Source organism: Capricornis sumatraensis, chromosome 18 (assembly GCF_032405125.1).
Source record: "Capricornis sumatraensis isolate serow.1 chromosome 18, serow.2, whole genome shotgun sequence".
NCBI classification, from domain to species: domain Eukaryota; kingdom Metazoa; phylum Chordata; class Mammalia; order Artiodactyla; family Bovidae; genus Capricornis; species Capricornis sumatraensis.
The window spans coordinates 10,473,794-10,492,905 of NC_091086.1; the positions used below are offsets into that span (position 1 = coordinate 10,473,794).

General features: G+C 40.5%; 1 protein-coding gene across 2 annotated transcripts in view; it reads right to left on the reverse strand.

Moving 5' to 3' along the window:
- FBXW11 (F-box and WD repeat domain containing 11) overlaps positions 1-19,112 on the reverse strand; it is a 131,158-nt gene that overhangs the window by 16,336 nt on the left and 95,710 nt on the right. For both annotated transcript variants that reach the window (XM_068990787.1, XM_068990786.1), the window contains exons 3-6: positions 11,972-12,158; positions 11,007-11,097; positions 3,740-3,877; positions 1,638-1,756 (exon numbers count right to left, since the gene is read on the reverse strand). In XM_068990787.1, coding sequence (XP_068846888.1) covers positions 1,638-1,756; positions 3,740-3,877; positions 11,007-11,097; positions 11,972-12,158 — 535 coding nt within the window. The remainder of the gene's footprint in view (positions 1-1,637; positions 1,757-3,739; positions 3,878-11,006; positions 11,098-11,971; positions 12,159-19,112) is intronic.

Sequence of the window (19,112 nt, forward strand, 5' to 3'; positions counted from 1 at the left end):
TAATTACTGAGACAACCAGGAGGAGACTCCAGAGTCTGTGCTCTGGGCCCACTATTAGTACTAACCCTAAGAGCAGGCTGGGGAAGTGTGGACTTCACATGTACTTGGTGACTGGGACCTGACACCATGCTTAAAAGCCTCCAGAAGCAATTTTTCTATATGCGAAGAAATGTTCAGATGGTTTCAAAAAGGTCAGTTCTGCCCAGGTGTTCAGGGATGATGTTTGCAGGCTTGTGCTGGTGACAAAAAATGATTCAAGACATCCTTGGGCTTTGCAATGAGCCCAAGATGACAGAGAAGATGGCTTGGTGGCTGGGTTTCAAGCATGAGGTAGGTTCTTTATGACCTTTGGCAAGCTTCTGAGTCTATTATTTATCCACTGCAAACTGGAGACTGTAAGTCATGGTATCTCCTCAATCACCACACCAGTCTATTTACCCGACCGCTTTATGGACAAAGTCAGCATCTCCAGCTCCTTTAACCTTGAGGGACAGGGTTCTTAGGGGCAATCCGTCACGTCACAACTTTTCTGTAACCCCAAACTCCTAAGGGTACAAGTTCGTGTGGAGGAGGGAGGAAGATTCATGTTTCTGGGGCTGAGACATGATCTGTGTCGGCAGGAGCAACCTGAAGCCCCGAGTCAGGCAAAGGATATAGGCGTGCTGGCAACTATCTCTATCTCTTAGGTGTGCCTGTAAAACAACCCTTTTCAAGTCTCTGACTCACCCTAGGAGAGGCATTTCCTTTCGTCCACACGGCAGGCCTTTCTCCGGCTACCGGCAGGCCTTTCTCTGGCTACCAGCATTCCAGCTGAGGCTGTACCGTATTATCTCTAGGCTCTGGTGAACTCCTCACTACACCAAAATCCAAAACTATCTGGAGTGAAAAACGTCCTTGTCCCAGGGGTTTAGGAGTAGATCCAAGTAAGGTTTCCTTTCTACTCTCAATCCCAACCAGCGACCTCAGCTTCCCTTCTACTACAGAACACTGCCACTTCTGTCTTCATCACCTGGGCCTTGTTGATGGCATCTGAGAACTGGAGTCTCCACTACTGGAAAGGCTACATAATATCAACACAGTCTTGAATGATAAAAACGCAAGGCTCAAAATTAACTATATGAGTAAATTATTTGCCTCTCTGGCCTCGGTTTCCCCAAACTACACCTATATAAAAGAAGATACTATTCACCTATTTGGAAAGGTTTCCGTGAGAATTCAACAGGAAAACATCATACAAAATATCTGGCACATTATTTAAAGTGCTGCAAATAAGTGCCTCCGAGTCTTTCTAGTATCCGTAGGTTACTACCCATCACACTCCTGCAACACCCTGCCTCCTCCCACTACCCTCTGGAGCATGGTCTCCGGGGAAAAGCTAGCTTGATACGAGGTAATGTGCTTTTACAGGAAAGCAGGTTGCCATCTCCGTAACGTATGGCAATGGATATAGGACCTACTTAACAAAGTTAGCTTTCCTGTCTATTTGGCTCTAATGCAGCTGTACCAAAAGTGGTTTTTAAATAGAGCATAAAAAAACATATACACGGTATGCGTGTACTTTATTGCAGAAGAGGGTATGAACCTCAGTCTTCTCATGGAAGGTATACAAGTTCAGACGAGTGAAGCCATATCCTTACCTCACTGTGGAGTCTGAAGAGCCAGTAACAATGACACGTTCATCATACTGGAGACACAGGACAGAGCCAGTGTGGCCCGTTAACACTTTCAAACATTCCAAGCTGGTTTTATCCCAAATCTATTGAGACAAGATCAACCACAAACAGTAATTTAGTATATCACATTCTGATAAATGTTATCTCACCTTATTTTCTGAATCGTAAAACAAAACAAAGCTGTGTTCCAGTAAATACGAGCAATAAACATCAAACAGGTGGCAAATGACGAGAGGGGAAGAGGCAATATTGAACAACTTCCAGAACAGATGTATTATTTGGGTTACTTCGTCCCCATAACTACTGTGTCCATTATACTTAGCAGCCTTATATAAAGAGAATTTTTAAATAAACTCTGCGAAAAGAGTTGGCTCGCCCTCTGGAAAACAATATGACAGTATTAAGAGTCTTTAAGAATGCACACCCTTCAACCCATGACATTGTTTGTGAGAAATTTAAGATGAAAAATGTTCAGCATCTTACAAAAAATTTCACAGAAAATTATGGAGAGTTTTTAATGAGAAAATACAATGCTTTATTATGTTTTTCGAAAAATCAGACTAAAAGTCATCCATGTAGTGACATAAACACTATGTATGTTTTAAAGCAAAGATTAAAAGGAAGTAAAATGGTGACAGTTGGATCTATACTCTGAGTGTTGTTTTTCTCCCTTCTTTTGATCTCTCCAGTGGTTTCCAAGTTTTTGAGACTGTTCACAAATAATGGGAAAGATGGGAAGTGATTTTCTTTGAAGAATGTATTGTTAAAAATAGATTCTTGTGGACCTATTTCTTGGAGCTTCCCTGGTGGTTCAGATTGTAAAGAATCCGCCTGCAATGCAGGAGACCTGGGTTCAATTCCTGGGTCAGGAAGATCTCCTGGAAAAGGGAATGGCTACCCACTCCCTTGCCTGGGGAATTCCAAGGATGGAGGAGCCTGGCGGGCTACAATCCACGAGGTCACAAAGAGTCAGACACGACTGAGTGACTGACTAACACTTTCACCTCTTTCTTCCCTTGTAAAAATACTATCATAATTTGCAGTGTTCCTAAAGTTAACTACAAATGGCCAATGCAAATTATGATAGTATGTTCTCACAAAAAACATGCATGCATATGTTTACAGTGGCTCTCTCTATTCATAATTGTGAAAAACTATAAACACAAATGTCCTTCAACAGGTAAATGGATAAACACACTGTCGTGTAACCATAAAAAGGAATGCCACTCAGCAATAATAAGGAATCAACTCCTGTTAAAGGCCACAATGTAGCAGAATCTCAAGCACAATGCTAAGTATAAAAACCTAGACTCAAAAGGTTTTACTATGTGAGTCCACTTACAGCACATTCTCAAGAAGGCAAAATTATAGGGACAGGAAAAAAAAAGATCAGTAGTTGTCAGCGCCTGAGGAACAAAACAGGTGAACACAAAGAAGCAGGACCAAGAATCTGGGGGATGGCAGAACTGTTTTAGATCCTGATCACCGTTATGGTTGTACAACTATCTGTGCTTATCAAAACTCACAGAACTTTACACCAAAAGAGCATATGTAAATTATAACCAGAAGTTAGAAAATCACACATTTTCTTAAATATGAGAAAATAAGCTACAAACAATATGAAAAAAATTCGTTAGCGCCATTAAACCTTAAACACAAAGAAATGATCCAGTTTATCTACTACTGAAAAGTGCATAAAAACAACATAAATTGCTATCATTCTTTTGTGTTACCAACTTAGCCTTTCATAGAAACCATAAAAGGCAATGACTCTTGATTTATGTGCAAGTTAGCAACACTTTCACCAGCTAGCAAAGTAACCAAGAGCCCTGTGATACTGGGATATTCTCTACTTGCACCTAAATACAGAATACAGCAAGTGAATGTGCTTCGGGAAGGGAAAGAAGTGAGAGGATCCAGGGGTCTAGTGTTAGTAGAGGGCAGACAGCTGCCAAGACTGAGTGAAAGAGATAAAAACCAATCAGGAGGAAATGGAGACTTTACATCTAGCATCTAACATGTAGCCACAGTTCTAAAAATAACGCATACCAAACGCAGTCATTTACCTTAATGGAATTGTCTCGCAGGCCGCTGATAATTTTCTCATCGTCATACTGTAAGCAGTAGACGCCTTTGCTGTTCTCAGAGCGGCACTGAATCCGCTGCAGGTTGTGCCGCCCACACCGCCAGTTAGACTCTATGGTCTGGGGAAAGGGGGCGAGAGATGAGCTTCCGCGACTCAGCTGCTCTATCAGCGTGCAGTCTTTGGCATTTCAGAAACAGCACACCGGGGATACTCCATCTTGGTCTGATAGCTGTCTGTGGATAGGAATTAAACTCTTTTCCAAGTAAGACATGAGCCCAACAATAGTTTTCCTCAAACGGTCACTGCCCATCTGGCAACTATCACAAGATTTCCACTGAGTGTGGGTTGGGCTTGGAAAAAATGGCCTAGATAAAATTCAACGTGCTTAAACAATGCTATTTGCACCCAAAACATACAAACAAATAGTAACTCACTGGATCATTCTTTACTGCCACTTAAAATATTTGGCAGAAGACCACCACTAACATAAGTATATACTAACAACCTGTGTATCTATGCAAAACACTGATTGTTTTGATCAGTGAGAAAATACACTGAAAACTACCACATGCTAACTACTACAGAAAGAACTGTGTCATCCATTTCTAATCTTCCCCTTCAGAGTAAGAAGGGCACATTCCAGTCCTGATTTTCATTCTTTCATCATTCATTCAACACTTACTGAGATGCTGGATACTCCGGGTACTGAATGACTGACTGTGCCAGGCAAGGGGATGAAAAGATTGACAGGAAGCATAGCTGGATACACACTAAATCATGTTTATTTGGTTCAATGATCCATGCATTAACCTTGGAAGGAAGTTCTCATTACTTTCCTTTTACAAACAAGGAGTTTAACCTGCCTGGGGCCACAAAACTAGTAACTGGATGAGCTGGCAACCACACCCAGTTCCTTCCTGACTCTGAGCCTATGGTTTTCCTTTTAAAATATGCAGTGTCCACAAAGTATAGAGGCAATGAACACAGAACTTGGAAAGATCAATAACAACTCCACATAAAATATCAGTGTCAAATTAGTGATTAAAAACTGTAAGTGCTGCAGGACTTACAGGGTCTTCTACAGTGCTATGGCCTGAGACCAGTGGGCAAAGTTTAATGAGGAGGTGGGCCGTGCCCAGAACACTAGGCCTATCTCTGGTAGTGGCTGTCAGGGATTTTCAGGATAAAAAGACACAATGTTTCCACTAAGGACAACCAAAGCATAACCTCCTGATTCTTGAAATTAGGGGACAATAGGGACTACAATAATTGGTTATACTCGTTCAAAAGACATATCTGAGTAGTTAAAAGCTTAATTAATTGCTTAAGTGAAGAAAGGAGATAAACCTCATCTTTATTCACAAAGTTAAGCACTTAATTACTGGCTCTTCTGACATCTAACAAACCACATTTCTTATTTTGAAGGCAACACGCTTCTGTATGCTCTAAAATGTTAAAATTTACTGAATGTTATATGCCAGGTACTATGCTTCCATAATACTATGCCATGTGTTTTATACAACTTATAATATTCATTTGATCATCATGACTCTGAAGCCAAAATTATTATTCTCATTCTACAGAAAAAGAAATTGAGGATTGGAGATACTGATACACATATACTTAAAAAGAAAATGCCTTCTCATTTTTGGCCTCAGTACTTAGCACAGGAAGCCTGGAAATACATGCCCTGTTCTCAGAGTTCCCATATATGGCCTTGAGAGAGGGCAGGATCACATATCTCCAACAACCAGGGGGATGCAAAGAGGTGCCATGGAGGTCCCAAGAGCGAGAAATAGCTCATCTGTCCATCTGCTACCAAATGAGAGCTGCTTAGCCATCATCATCATCTCTAGTGCGTCTATAAAATGTCAGACATAAAGCCACATTTCAAAAACAAAAAAACAAAACAAAAATTTATTCCACTGTGGCTACTGCTATCAAGGTAGACGAAAGACCTGCCTGTATAAGCAACTTTATAAAAAGGGATCCAGACAATAAAGAATCTCTGAAACTGAACTCAGTGCTGGGAACCATTTAGAGAAATGTTATATTCTTAGAGAGTGACTGAGCCACTTCAGCATGCTAAGCACACCAAGAAAATTCTGACTTAGGAGGCAGATCTACTGGTGAGCGAAGTCGCTCAGCAAACACTGGAGTGAGCTGCCATTTCCCTCTCCAGCAGATCTTCCCAAACCAGGGACTGAACCCGGGCCTCCTGCATTGCAGATCTGCTGGTAACAGTCTTACTCATGACCAATGACTCCTGTCAGTGGTTACCAGTGTTCAGGCTACACTCTTGGGGCCCAGAAAGTTGCTACTGAATGTGACTCCATATAAACCCAAAGTATTTCAAAGATGAATACATAACCTGTCTTCTCAATATATTTGGTATTATTTTTAAAATTCAAATCACCATTCTTAGTTTTAAAACATACACAGTTGCTTTAAAATATTACTGAATCAGTAAATAGCTTTGCTGCCCTACATTTCAATGAGCAGAAAAAGCACATTTACTATCGCTATTTTTTGGGGGGGGGAATTTTTTTTTTTAACTTTGGTATGGGAATCCTCAAACTAAAAAGAATTTCCTACATGCCCTCCCACTACTCTAAAATGTTTTCTAGAACCCAGTGACTTGGTTATAAACTATTACTGTACTTAAAGTCCTGAGGACACAGCAGAGAGAAGCTGGGTAAGGCAACACGATCAGCCTGTGGTACACCCATCCCCTGAGATGTCTGGACAAAGAACACTACCCAACATAAAGGGCCAAGCCAGACCTCTAGCTCCAACTCTCAAACAAGAGCCAGAGGCCAGAATCTCTCAAAAGCTCTGCTAGAATCTCTCAAAAGCTCTGCTTTCATTCTAAGTCAAGAAGATGTTAGGAAATAGCTTAGCTTCTCAAACTGAGGAGGAGCCTAATTTTCTAGAATATATTTCCAAACTTTAAAAGAAAAATCTTACCAAATAATTTTTGATGGTCATTTTAGGAAGTTCCCATCTAGGGCTATTTTAAAAATTATTAGGTTCCTGAATCCCAAAACAAAAGCAGCTTGTTTCAAAATGCAGGAAAGGGACACTACGCCAGATCCGGCAGCTGACTGCTCCACTGCACACCAACCCTGTGTAACTCCCAAGACCTCAGTCTTCTCAAGTCTCGGGGCCACCCACAAAAGAAAGCAACACTTCCTGCTGACTGTGCCTGCCCAAAATACTACCTACCACTGTATTTGACGACCTCAACTCTTATTAGAATGCTTATATAAGCCAGGTCTTTTTCAGAAAAAAACAGACCTTTTAAAATGGAAGGCAGCCCATTGTGGCAGAAAATACCTAGGTCAATTAGCAGTTTTGGCAAATGACTTGGGACTATGAGCTGCAGTTTTTCCTCTTCTGTAAAAATGGAAACCATATACTTTCTCAAATCTACTGGAAGGATCAAATGAGATTACATGTGTAAAGTGTTTATCACAGTGCCTACAAATGGCACCAGTGATGCTCTTCTGCGTTTGTAGAGAACAAAGACCCAAAGGAGTAGGCGGTGACTAGAAAAAATCTCACCAAATTGCCAGGAACTGCTGTCTTGGTCTAGGTTGATCTTCAACGCTGACCAGCCTGAGCCCTCCCCAACCATTCCCAGGAAGGGGCTCAGCCTTCAAATGCAATTCAACCATCACCTTACTGCCAGCAGCAGGAATGCAGGCACCACAGGTGCACCTTTTTAATGGTGCAGATACCTGCCTTTCACTTGGACATCGTGCGGTATGGCTACTGTAGAGGAATATTTCATATTTTTGAGAACTTTTAAAATCCCCTTACCCTGTGCAAATTTTCAAAATAACTGGGAAAGTAGCCATGATACACAGAGTATACAGCAGCATTTAAATTGGCAATAGAGTGAAAACAGATGTCTGAGGATGAAGGAATAACATTATTTTTAGAAGCCTAAACACAACTGGGTGGGTGGGCAAGTTTTGGCATTTTCTGGTTAGGACAATGTTAATATCAAGTCTGCAAACCACAAAAAAGCTCCCCACTTTCCCTGAATAAAATGTGGCTTATTAAAAGGTGCGATACAACACACCATCATTTTACTAGTGGTCTGTTCCAAGGAGAGGGCTTCAAAGGCTTTAATCCAGAGAATTTAAAAAAAAAAAAAAAAAGGAAAAAAGGCATTCTACATGAAAGAGTTTGTCACTACTCTGAGATGACAAAGAGAAAAATCCAAGTTCAGGACATCAGAACTCTGACTGATTAAGCCTGCTCTAACAACTCCCATCTTCCTGTCAAGGAACGCCTAAGGGCATGGTAGGACAAACAGGGTTTTGGACTAAAAATTTTGGTTCTGACAATTTGAGAAATGAATTAAATCACTGTGGCAAAGTACCTAACAGTAAGCTCCTGTTAATAATGACGATGATGGTAACAACTAACACTCTAGAAAGCAATGGCGTATGGTTGTTTCTTTTAGGACTGTGCCTCAGGTTTTCCAGGAATTCCTTCTCGATTCAGAGGCTCTCTAAACTCTCTCCTTCCCACCCTACCCCCTTCCCCTCTTACCTTCTACCTGTGTGTGTGTCTGTGTGTGCGTGCATGTGTGTGTGTGCGTGCGTGTGTGTGTGCATGTGTGTGGCAAGAATACCCATGAGAGATGAACCTCTGCAGAAAGCTAAGAATTCTTATTCTCTCCAGGCTTCATTTCTTATATTCTCATTTCCTGAATAATAAGGCTTGGCTACACTAAGCCAGGTTCCCTACTCTTCTTAAAAATTAGCCAATTCCTCTTGGGTCAGTGTGGAAGGGCAAGGTCATCTGCTTGTCAGAGCCAAATATGGGGATGTATAGATGACAGGAGCCGCACATGAGCTAGAACTGTCACGGCAGAGCAAGAAGGAGAGAAAGCAAAAGGTGCTGTGAACTGGCAACCTTGCAGAGAATGTGGGGAAAGAAACACAGACTCTAAGGCTGTGTACGGATGGTATCTTGTGAGAATTACAAGCAATCAATAATCTATAAAAATCACACAACACAGTTCATGAGTATACTGCAAGGGCTCAGAAGAGGGTACCTATAATTACTATAGTTTGCTTGTGAGGGCTTTATACCAGCCACATGGAAACAGCCAAGCCAGTGAGTCTCCCATTTGTTTGACCCATGGATCACTGAAACAACTCTTTGCTTTTCATGTCCACCCAGGAGAAGATAAAACACACTTACAAAAAAGAGGTAAAGAACTCTATTTTGATGAAGTACCAGTGATCTCTAGTGTAAAAAAAGCTGTATTGAGTGCAGAAGAAGGTAAGGTTGATCACAGACTCAACTACCCACTGCCTGTGTGATCATGGGCAAGCTATTTAATCTGGGTAAGCCTCAGATTCCTCAACTTTAAATCAGGACAGGGCTTACCCTTTCAAGCACTGTCCAGAGTGTAAAATGAGAAAATGAATTATAAAACACTTAAAGTATCTATGACAAGTAATCACTCCCTACGCAGTCCATTATTTTTATTATTATTACTATGAGTGAATGTACCCAAGTATAAAACACCAACCCTCACACTAAGAGATCTAGCCCACAAAAGTCTGGAGGAGACTCTTGCGGCCTACCAGTGGGTTTTCCTCAGCCACACTCTAGGAACCACACTGTAGACCACCGTGATGCAGAGGTTTTCTGTCAAATGGGATTCTGCCCTATAGCTCTGTTTTCCCTCACAGCTGCCTCCTCCACTAACTTTAAAATGTTATTTTAGCCTGAGGAAATGGTTATGTTAGGTGGTGTCACATACTGTCATGCCACAGAAAACTGAATTCATACTGTAGGTTATGATAGTACTCATGAGAATTAAAATAATCTATGTCACCAAATCTTCAATCTGATCAAAGTCCTTGCAGAGTTCCTATTTATTAATGATTGATCTTAGACATCATCCTTCTTATAATGAAGGACTTGCTAAAAATTATTCAAGGAAATTTGAAGATATGTTATAAAGAATAGTTGGGAGGAAAAAAGTAAAAAGTAATATAGTTTCTAAGATATATGCATAAGCAGTCTTAGTAAAACTACATAGGGGTAAAAGACAATCCTTCTTATCTGAAACACACACACCAATTTAAGGTCCAAGCTAACACTATGTCTCAGTTACTAATACTGTTGGAGCAATTTATTCTAAGCTTTGAACTGTCAATAAATCAATTAATTCCTAAATTTTAGGATTTGTCTGGCAAAAGCTCTAACTCAATTAAAGCTTTTACTTCCCTAAAAGGTTACTTCACAGCTCATTTTAGGGATCAGAATACTCAAGACAACAGCTTGCATTTGAAATAACGATATTCCAGTCACATTCAGATTTACCATTAACCAAACAGTTCCATTAGTTCACATCACATCTGCCTTAAAAAAGAAGTGGGCGGCTACAAAAAGCACATGTTTCTCTATTAATGAATTTTGGCACAATAACTTTTATGCCTATCACCTGGGGATGAGGATTACTTCACATTTGGGAAGCCGAGTATAACTTTATGAGTGATACAGCATTGCCTAGCAAAGGTTGAACTCTTTTTTTCGCCAAGGAGGAAATAGTGAAGTAACCAAGACCTGCCAAGAACACATGTGAAAGAGTTAATGAGAAATGCCTGTGCATGTCTTTCCTGGTTCAAGGAAAAGGGCTAAATAATAAAACCGAACTAATTAGAACACATGAACAATATCAAACATCTCCAATGTCTCTCATCAAGTTCACAGAGTTTTACTGGTCTGGGGAAGCTGCACTCAAATCCAAAATGGTCCACGAGTGTAATTTGCTCTATAAAAACCACTTAACTATTGCTTAGAATCATACTGGAATCCTTTTAATGAAAAAGTATGGGAAATTTACGGAGGAAACTGTGACTGTGCCTTCTCTAGTTCTCTAGAGGTGGCTCAAAAAGGTGAAACTACGTTTACCTGAAAAACTGGGCCTTGGATTTTGGAAATTTCATCAAATTAAAAAGGTAATTTTGGATTAAGGTTTCAATTAACTGGCAGCCTTGCAAAAGCATTTCACATTTTAGAAAAGTTAGACCTTTTTTTTCTTTTTTTAATACAGAAAAGCACTATCCAATCTGAAGAATTACACATTGTAATGTGCAGATTACACATTTAAACATATTTGCTCTAAGACTTCACCTTAAAAAAAAAAGACCCGTTCTATGATTTTTAGATCAACTGAACACTAAGCCCATAAAAAAGATAAATCATAAAATTACCTCTATATCCTGGATAATCTTTGGGTATAATGACCTATAAAATGAATTCGGAGGGCCATCTGTTGGTCTGTTTTTAAACAGGTACTGATCCCTGGCAAATAAAAACAAACAGATGTTACATTTTTGCACATAAAAGGGTGACTTTTATTTAAACATGGTGCTTACAAAGTTGTATCTTTCAAGTCTGTTGATTTGCATTGAGCTTTAACAGTTCAAAAGCAGGATTTCTGACAATTAAATGTACATGTTTAACATAAGTTCAACTTACAGTTCTTTACATGATCCTAACTTTTTATTTTCTGAATACCCAGCACAATCATCTGGCCCTTCATTCTACAGTTCAATAAAAAGGGCTAATGTAACTTTGTGAAAAATCTGACTTAGTACATATCAAATCTCTTCCTATAAAGGAAACACAGCCCTAGCCACCACTCACACCACCTCCTGTGTGTCCTAGCTTGGCACTCTTTCTCTGTGCTAACTGGGCCAGACTACTGACATGTACAGACCTATAAAGCTGCATTTCAGAGACGATGGGCTGTCTCTGAAAAATCCTGCCTGTTGTATCCCTCCCATCTTCAACCAGGATCAACATCTAACAGCAAAATGACATTATCTGACATTCTCATGACTCCCTTTTCCATATCTATCTCTTGGTAATGGGATCAACGCCTAAGGAAAATGTGAAAGGAAAAGCATAAACATATAGCTTTGAAAAGTCAAACTGCTCAAACTGTATAATATATCCAACAGTTAATAAATATACAGGAAATATGCATTTCAGAAGAGGTTATTCTAACAGCTTTAACTTTCCTCCTCTCAACTCTTGACCACGCATCTTTCTCCACTTATTTAAAATAGGCCAACACATTAAGCCAGTATTTATAACTACGTTTTTTAGTACTCAAACTGACCCTAGGTCAAAGAAACTGTGTTTCAAGGGAACAAGCAACCTGAATACTTACCACCCTCTTCTTTCTGAAAGTCCCTTCCACAGAGGGTCAGTGCGCACCATCCGTTCAATCAGCTTCTTCCAAAGCATTCCTTCCGAGATCACTCGCTGCCACTCTTTACACACCAGCTCTGCTGCACACAGAGATCTGGCATCCAGGTAGGAAAGAATGTTCTCTGCTATGTGGTCTAAGCCTTGCTCTGCAAAATACAGAAGCAGTGGAGGGATAGGAAGGGGGACGGAAACACAAAATACAAAAGGCAGTGAAGGGATAGGAAGGGAGACGGAAACAAGCCAGCCACCACGTCCTTAAAGCTAAGAGGATAAAGGAATCCTGAACCAGGAAACGTGCTTGAACAATATCGAAAGTTCTGCAGATACACATGTACAGGAGTACCTAAACATACATACTTCTTTTGGGTTCTGATTTTTTAAGAAAAAACAACTGATCTATCAGTTCCTGGGTGTAAAAGTCAACCCTGGGCAGTTCTGTATTTGTCAGATGTTCTAACGAAATATTTATTCTCATTTTCTTTTACAGAACTTTATGGGGCAATGACACCCCAAATTTTACAGATGAGGCAGAGAGAGATAAAAGGATTTATGGTTTCACAACTAGAGGATAGTGAAGTCAAGAGTGGAACTTTGATCTCTTCTTCCAAAGTTTGCATTCTTTCCCCTTCGATTTACTGCTTCTGATAACAAATCATCCCATTAATCCATGACCTATGTGAATCCCCTGGGGCTAAGGAGACAAAAAGGTGGAACACTAACTTATATGAAAAAGCTTATGAAAAAAACACAACAATCCAAGAATTAAGTCAACAGTACTTAGTTGTACTTTTGTTAATCATTTTTCTCCATCTCCTTCTTATGCAGGTAAAACCCTCAAAACCATGAACCACATCCTAAAAATTCTAGACCCTTAGGAGGTTTAATCCTACACAGTGCAAGTATCCTTTCAAAGACAACCAAGATTCAGCCTTTGCCTGACATTCAAAGGTAAGACGAGCCCTCTGGTCAACAGTGTCGCCACCTACACAGTCCCATCCTGTGGTTCTGGACGTGCCCTTTTGCAGCTACAAGAAATAAAGCTTTCCCCAGGTCTCCTCTGTGTTGCAGTGGGAACACTAAACATACAGTCGGAAAATTCCAATGTCAAGTCTAGGTTCACCACCAAGAAGTTCCATGACATGAAACAAATACCTAAACAATACTGAAGCATCCCTACCCCTGTTTTCTTTACCATGTACCATGCAATGGCCAGTACTATCCTTTCTCATATTACCTGTATGAATCAACAAAGCTTTATGATAGGATTTTAAAGATAACAAAGCATCATTCAAGGTTAATATTTTCTTTTTTCACAATAAACAGAAGCAGTATAGTCACACTAACTTGACAGGGTCTAGGTAAATCATTAAACTTTCAGAACCTCAATTTCCTCATCTGTATAAAATGAGGAGAATAATTTGCCTTATTTTGAAAATATAACGAGATGATATATAAAAAATGCTTTACAAACTAAGGTTTTTTTCCCACTCTTGAGTATTTACACTGTTGATTTATGGTTTACAAGCCCTTCACATACTGGTTCCACTCTACACTAGATCTAATATTCAAGTTATGATCTGATAACGAAGACTACACTGGGGTCACTATATTTTCTTGTGCATGTCATTATATTAAGAGATAAGGCAATCGAAGATTACACTGCCTTCATCTAACAGCCAAATCACAGTAGACTCCTAAGATGTTAGTAAGCTGAACTGAAACCTTAGGCATCTCCCCATAAAATGTCTGTTAAAAACAATTCCCCCTAATTCTGCATTGGTATGGCTAAGTTAAAAGGGGAGGGCAGATTCACACAGAAGTCTACAGTTATCCTCACTATAGTTCACTTTCAAAGCTTTATCTGACCCTTGAAATCAGCCTCTACAATTCTGATTCTGTTACCCAGAAGTGTGGACATTCCACACCAGATCTGCATGACGGGCAAATGTAGTAAGTCTTATTCCAAGCTGTTGGCAAACATGCTAAATGGGTCAGAACCAAGGACAGCACCCATGATTCTCTATTTCCCTTCAGGCTATTATACATCCATTCACTAAATACAAAGTACCAACCCCGAGCTACCAGTTCTATAATTATCTGGATTGTATACTATTTTCCAGCCCACATCTCTCTATTTTTTTTCCCCACAGATATTCTATTTTATTATTATTTATTTATTTATTTAAATTTGTATTTTTACTTTATTTTACTTTACAATACTGTACTGGTTTTGCCATACATTGACATGAATCCACCACGGGTGTACATGCGTTCCCAAACATGAACCCCCCCTCCCACCTCCCTCCCCACAACATCTCTCTGGGTCATCCCCGTGCACCAGCCCCAAGCATCCTGTATCCTGCATCGGACACAGACTGGCGATTCGTTTCTTACATGATAGTATACATGTTTCAGTGCCATTCTCCCAAATCATCCCACCCTCTCCCTCTCCCTCTGAGTCCAAAAGTTCGCTCTACACATCTGTGTCTCTTTTGCTGTCTTGCATACAGGGTCATCACTGCCATCTTTCTAAATTCCATATATATGTGTTAGTATACTGTATTGGTGTTTTTCTTTCTGGCTTACTTCACTCTGTATAATCGGCTCCAGTTTCATCCATCTCATCAGAACTGATTCAAATGTATTCTTTTTAATGGCTGAGTAGTATTCCGCCCACATCTCTCTATTCAGCCCTCAAAGATACTTGGAGAAACTGCCCCATGAAGACACTGCCATCTTTACATTATCAGGTGAACTCGGTATGGTTACTCTGTGTTCCCTTGCTGGTGCTTACTACATCAAGTTGGCATTGCAATTATTTGTTTACAAGTTGGCACTACCTGCTTTGTGTCCCTTTTAAACACACACAACCCATGTTCACTGTGGGAAAACTTTGCCTATAAATATCTTTAAATCCCCGAACTTCACTGCTCAAGAGATAATGACCTTTGACGTTCTGTACACTATATCCTTCTAGGCTTACATACTGCTACACAGTCTTTTCAACAGCCAATTAACTTTTGATAACCCATTTGAAAATTCGGCGGGAATCAAACGTCAAATTCAACAGCCAGTATCTCCCACATACACTGTCTCCCAGTTCTCTAGTTCTGAAAAACCAGGAAGTTGGCTCCTCAAGCATCTCTGGGTACTGTCACGCAGGAGACGACCAAACACAGCTGTACACGGTGCACGTGCGCAAGCGCAGCCAGCGGCTCTGCCTCCTGGCTTGCAGTTATTTCTCAATGTTTCACAATTCTGAAAAACACCACCTCGGGCTCTGTCACTATCCTGGCACAACATCTCTAGGTCTACTTGTTACAGGAGCTATGTGTTTCCTAAATATCTTCTTCCTTTCTTGGACAATTTTTCTACCCTTCTAGTTTTAAAGCCATGATTCTTAGTGGCAAAAGAAAAAAGGAAAGTTAAGTGAGAAGCGAAAATACGCTGTTTCTTCCTATCACCACTTCACCATCTATTCCAAGTACACTGTCCCTTCATTCTTCTCACTCGTGCTCCAAACAGTGGACTAGTTCATTCTGTTTTTAACTCTCCCAAATTATGTAACCATTTTAGACAACTTCACATTACTCAGGGCTTGGACTTTTTGATACCATTCTCAAAGATTCAGGCTACCATTCTGTTATCTCCAGGCCCCTTTCCTCCATCTAAGTGTATTTAAAGTGCGGGAAATTCACGGAGAATCACAGGGGGTTCTACTTGGGCCACTCACTGACAAGACTGACAAACTATTCATCTGAACTTCAGATTTCAGAATCTCTCTACCCTCTTTGATCATATTTACTTTTACAGTCTCCACCCATGGCCTAATAAACTTAGCTCTTCTCAATTTTCGTCATTCTAGGGTACTTCTCTGACTATCTTCTAGTTTCTACACTTAACATTAGCACACAGTCACTGTCTAAGGTTTATGTTAATTCCAATTATTAACCAAACTCTGCTAACTGGTTATAAACACACCCCCAACCAACACACCTCTCAAATCCTCTGCTGAGAGAGAAAACAAATAGGTAAGAATACATTATATGCTGTCTTTTCAGGCCTCAATGGCTGCCACATCCCCATGGTCTGAATACTAGCTGGGAAAGCTGCATCCAAACCTTCCGCCCGGCTGGGCGGTCTATGAGCTGGTTCTAGGAAGCCTGTGTGGTTATACTTGAATCATTTGGGGTTAGTGATTTGAGAAACAGTAGTAGCAAAAATAATTTCTGAATATTCTCCTCATCAACTGAGTCAGAATATGTAGATGGTGGGCCCAGGAATCTATCTTCTTAAGAATTCAGTTCAGTCGCTCAGTCGTGTCCAACTCTTTGCGACCCCATGGACTGCAGCATGCCAGGCCTCCCTGTCCATCACCAACTCCCGGAGCTCGCTCAAACTCATGTCCATCGAGTCGGTGATGCCATCCAACCATCTTAGCCTCTGTCATTCCCTTCTCCTCCTGCCTTCAATCTTTCCCAGCATCAGGGTTTTTTCCAATGAGTCAGTTCTTAAGAATTATCACCAGGTAATTCCTACATGCTGGGAACTTATGCTTTATAGCAACAATATCCCTTTTAGTCCTCACTGATGTTCCCCTACCTACGGGCGGTCAGCAAGATTCTGCATAAGGAAACTCATTATTAGACACATACCTCCTACTCTTTCAAATGCCACTGGTCCAATCTAGCAACAGCTCAGTGGAATCTGGGGGGTTTACTTCCTTTTGTTAATCCTTTAAATTCACCCCCTCTTTCCAGGGTGCAGCATGTGTCAGTCTCTTGGAAAACATACTGGCTATAGAGACATACAACCTCGTGGAAGCAAACCAGTTTTCCTTTTTGGATCTCAGTCTTTCATAAAATAAGAGTAATATTAAATGCTTAAGATGGATTATCTCCTCTCATCAGCATGATAACCCTCTGAGATAGGCTATCAATAGCCTCATTTTATAGAGAAGGATCTTCCTAACCCTGTTGGGAAGGTTAGTAAGAAGAGGTTATTCAGGAGTCAGATACAGAGCAGACATTTGGTAAATACCAGTCTCTCTTCTTCCCTCTTGCAGAAACTGCCTTAGCTGGTATCACTGGCTAAGGAAGCTCAGCAGTATTCCCTTCCCTTGTTATTTTCTGCAGAGAAAACATGACATGCCTTCCCTGGCAAGTCGCTAAGTCTTCCCTAATAGCTTGGAGTAAATCTCATATTCCTTAAATACTGAAAGAACAGGAATCACACAACCTCTATTTGGGCACCTGGGAGTAGCCACTCCCAGGAGCCATGAAGACTTTATAACTTTCTGGTTTCAAGACTACTCAGAACAAAGAGGTTACTGAATAAGGTGGCCCATTTGCCTAAGCTAAAAAGTGCTCTGAGGTGTTACAACTAAAGCATTTTCTTAAAGTATCAATGTCTGGCTCTCATTTACTCTACAGTGCTGAGACTCCCCCATCTCCCACAGCACCCCCCTTCCCAAGGCAGTAAGAGGACACATTATGGCCTCGGAAAATGAGTCCAGAATACTGCACACACAGTGCTGAAGAAGTGCTGCTGGTGCTAATTATACGCACCAGAGGAAGGTCTGGAAATTTTTCAATAATAAATTAAAACAATTAAAAGGCAAAGTTTCAAAGCTCGGTATGTAAACAACACTGCACCAAAATGAAACTCAAATGTGTAATGTCAGTTCAATGCCCTTGACTATAGCCAGTTTCAAGACAGCTGCTTATTTCATACAATTACAGAAACTTTATTATTTTAGAAACGCATTTCAAAGAGCAGCTGCAAAGAAATTTTCTTCCCCACCCACCCCTGCTGTCCCTTCCCCTCCCTAGTCACAAATCTAGTTGTAAAACCTGAAGTCAGAGGCTTTCTTTCCTGACAGCAACAGCGTGTCACTGGATTTCTTTAACTTGGAATATAGTGACCTAAAGATTCAGACTAAAATGAAGTAAAATAATGCTCAGGTCACAAAGTCCAACATTTTGTTATGCCAACAGAGTGGCACATACACCTACCTAAATGATGTCAGGATGAATCAATTCGGAAATCAGTGGATGAATAATTAAAACTTCCTGGCAATAAATCGCATTGCCCCTGGAGAAGCAGGTGTTTCCTGCCTCTCTGGACTTTTTTTTTTCCCCCTCCTTAAACTGTCATCCTCAGACTACCTACCAGATGCCAGGCATATTATGTACATTATGTTTAATCCTCACTATATCCTATAACGTATTAGTATTATTCCCACACTGATAAGGAAACAGAGGTTCCAAAAAGTGGGCTCGCATATTAGGTGCAGGTGCTGGGATTCAAATGGGGGGGCTGCCAGATTCAGCAATCGGCCTCTCCACTCTGACATACTGGACCTCTGGTCCTGCATCCAACCTAAAGCCTACCTTCTGGTTCTTCCACAGCTCCCGAGACCGCTGATCTAACCTCTGTCCCATTTACAGTCTGTAATGGTTTACCATCCTTACTTGGGGGACAAAGGAATAAACCATGGCCACGAAGCTAAGTGTTTTTAAAATTCTTAATTGCTCAGACACCTCACCAATACTTATCATCCTTCTTGAAGCACAATCTGTCTCTACTTCAAAAGGTATAAATTTTCCCTTTAACAACAGTTCTTACAAACCACAAACTTAGCCTGCAGAAACTGACACTGCAGACTAAACATGCACCATGATTTTTAAAAAGCATATCACAATTATCACTTTTTCCACTGAACCAAAAGGAGCCAGAGACCACAGACATTTTCCACTTTCCCTACACTGACAGGTACGGTATTCACAGCAAGTATTAAAAAGTGAAAACTACAGGCCGTTTTTATAGAATTAATGGTTTTTACAATCAAAAGAAGTCTTAAGTTGACTGTCAATTTCAACCAAGTAAAAATTCAAACGCAGGATCATCTACAGTAAAAGCTAAGCATCAAACTAGAATAATGATTAGTAAGTTACTCCACACATTATTAAACCCAAGCATGAACAAACACATGGACCTGTTTCTTCCCTAAAGCTCTTTCTTGAGGCATGGTCTGTGCTAAGGAACCAATGCCAGATCTAATCCAAGTCTACTAGACAGCAACTAACACAATCAACTCG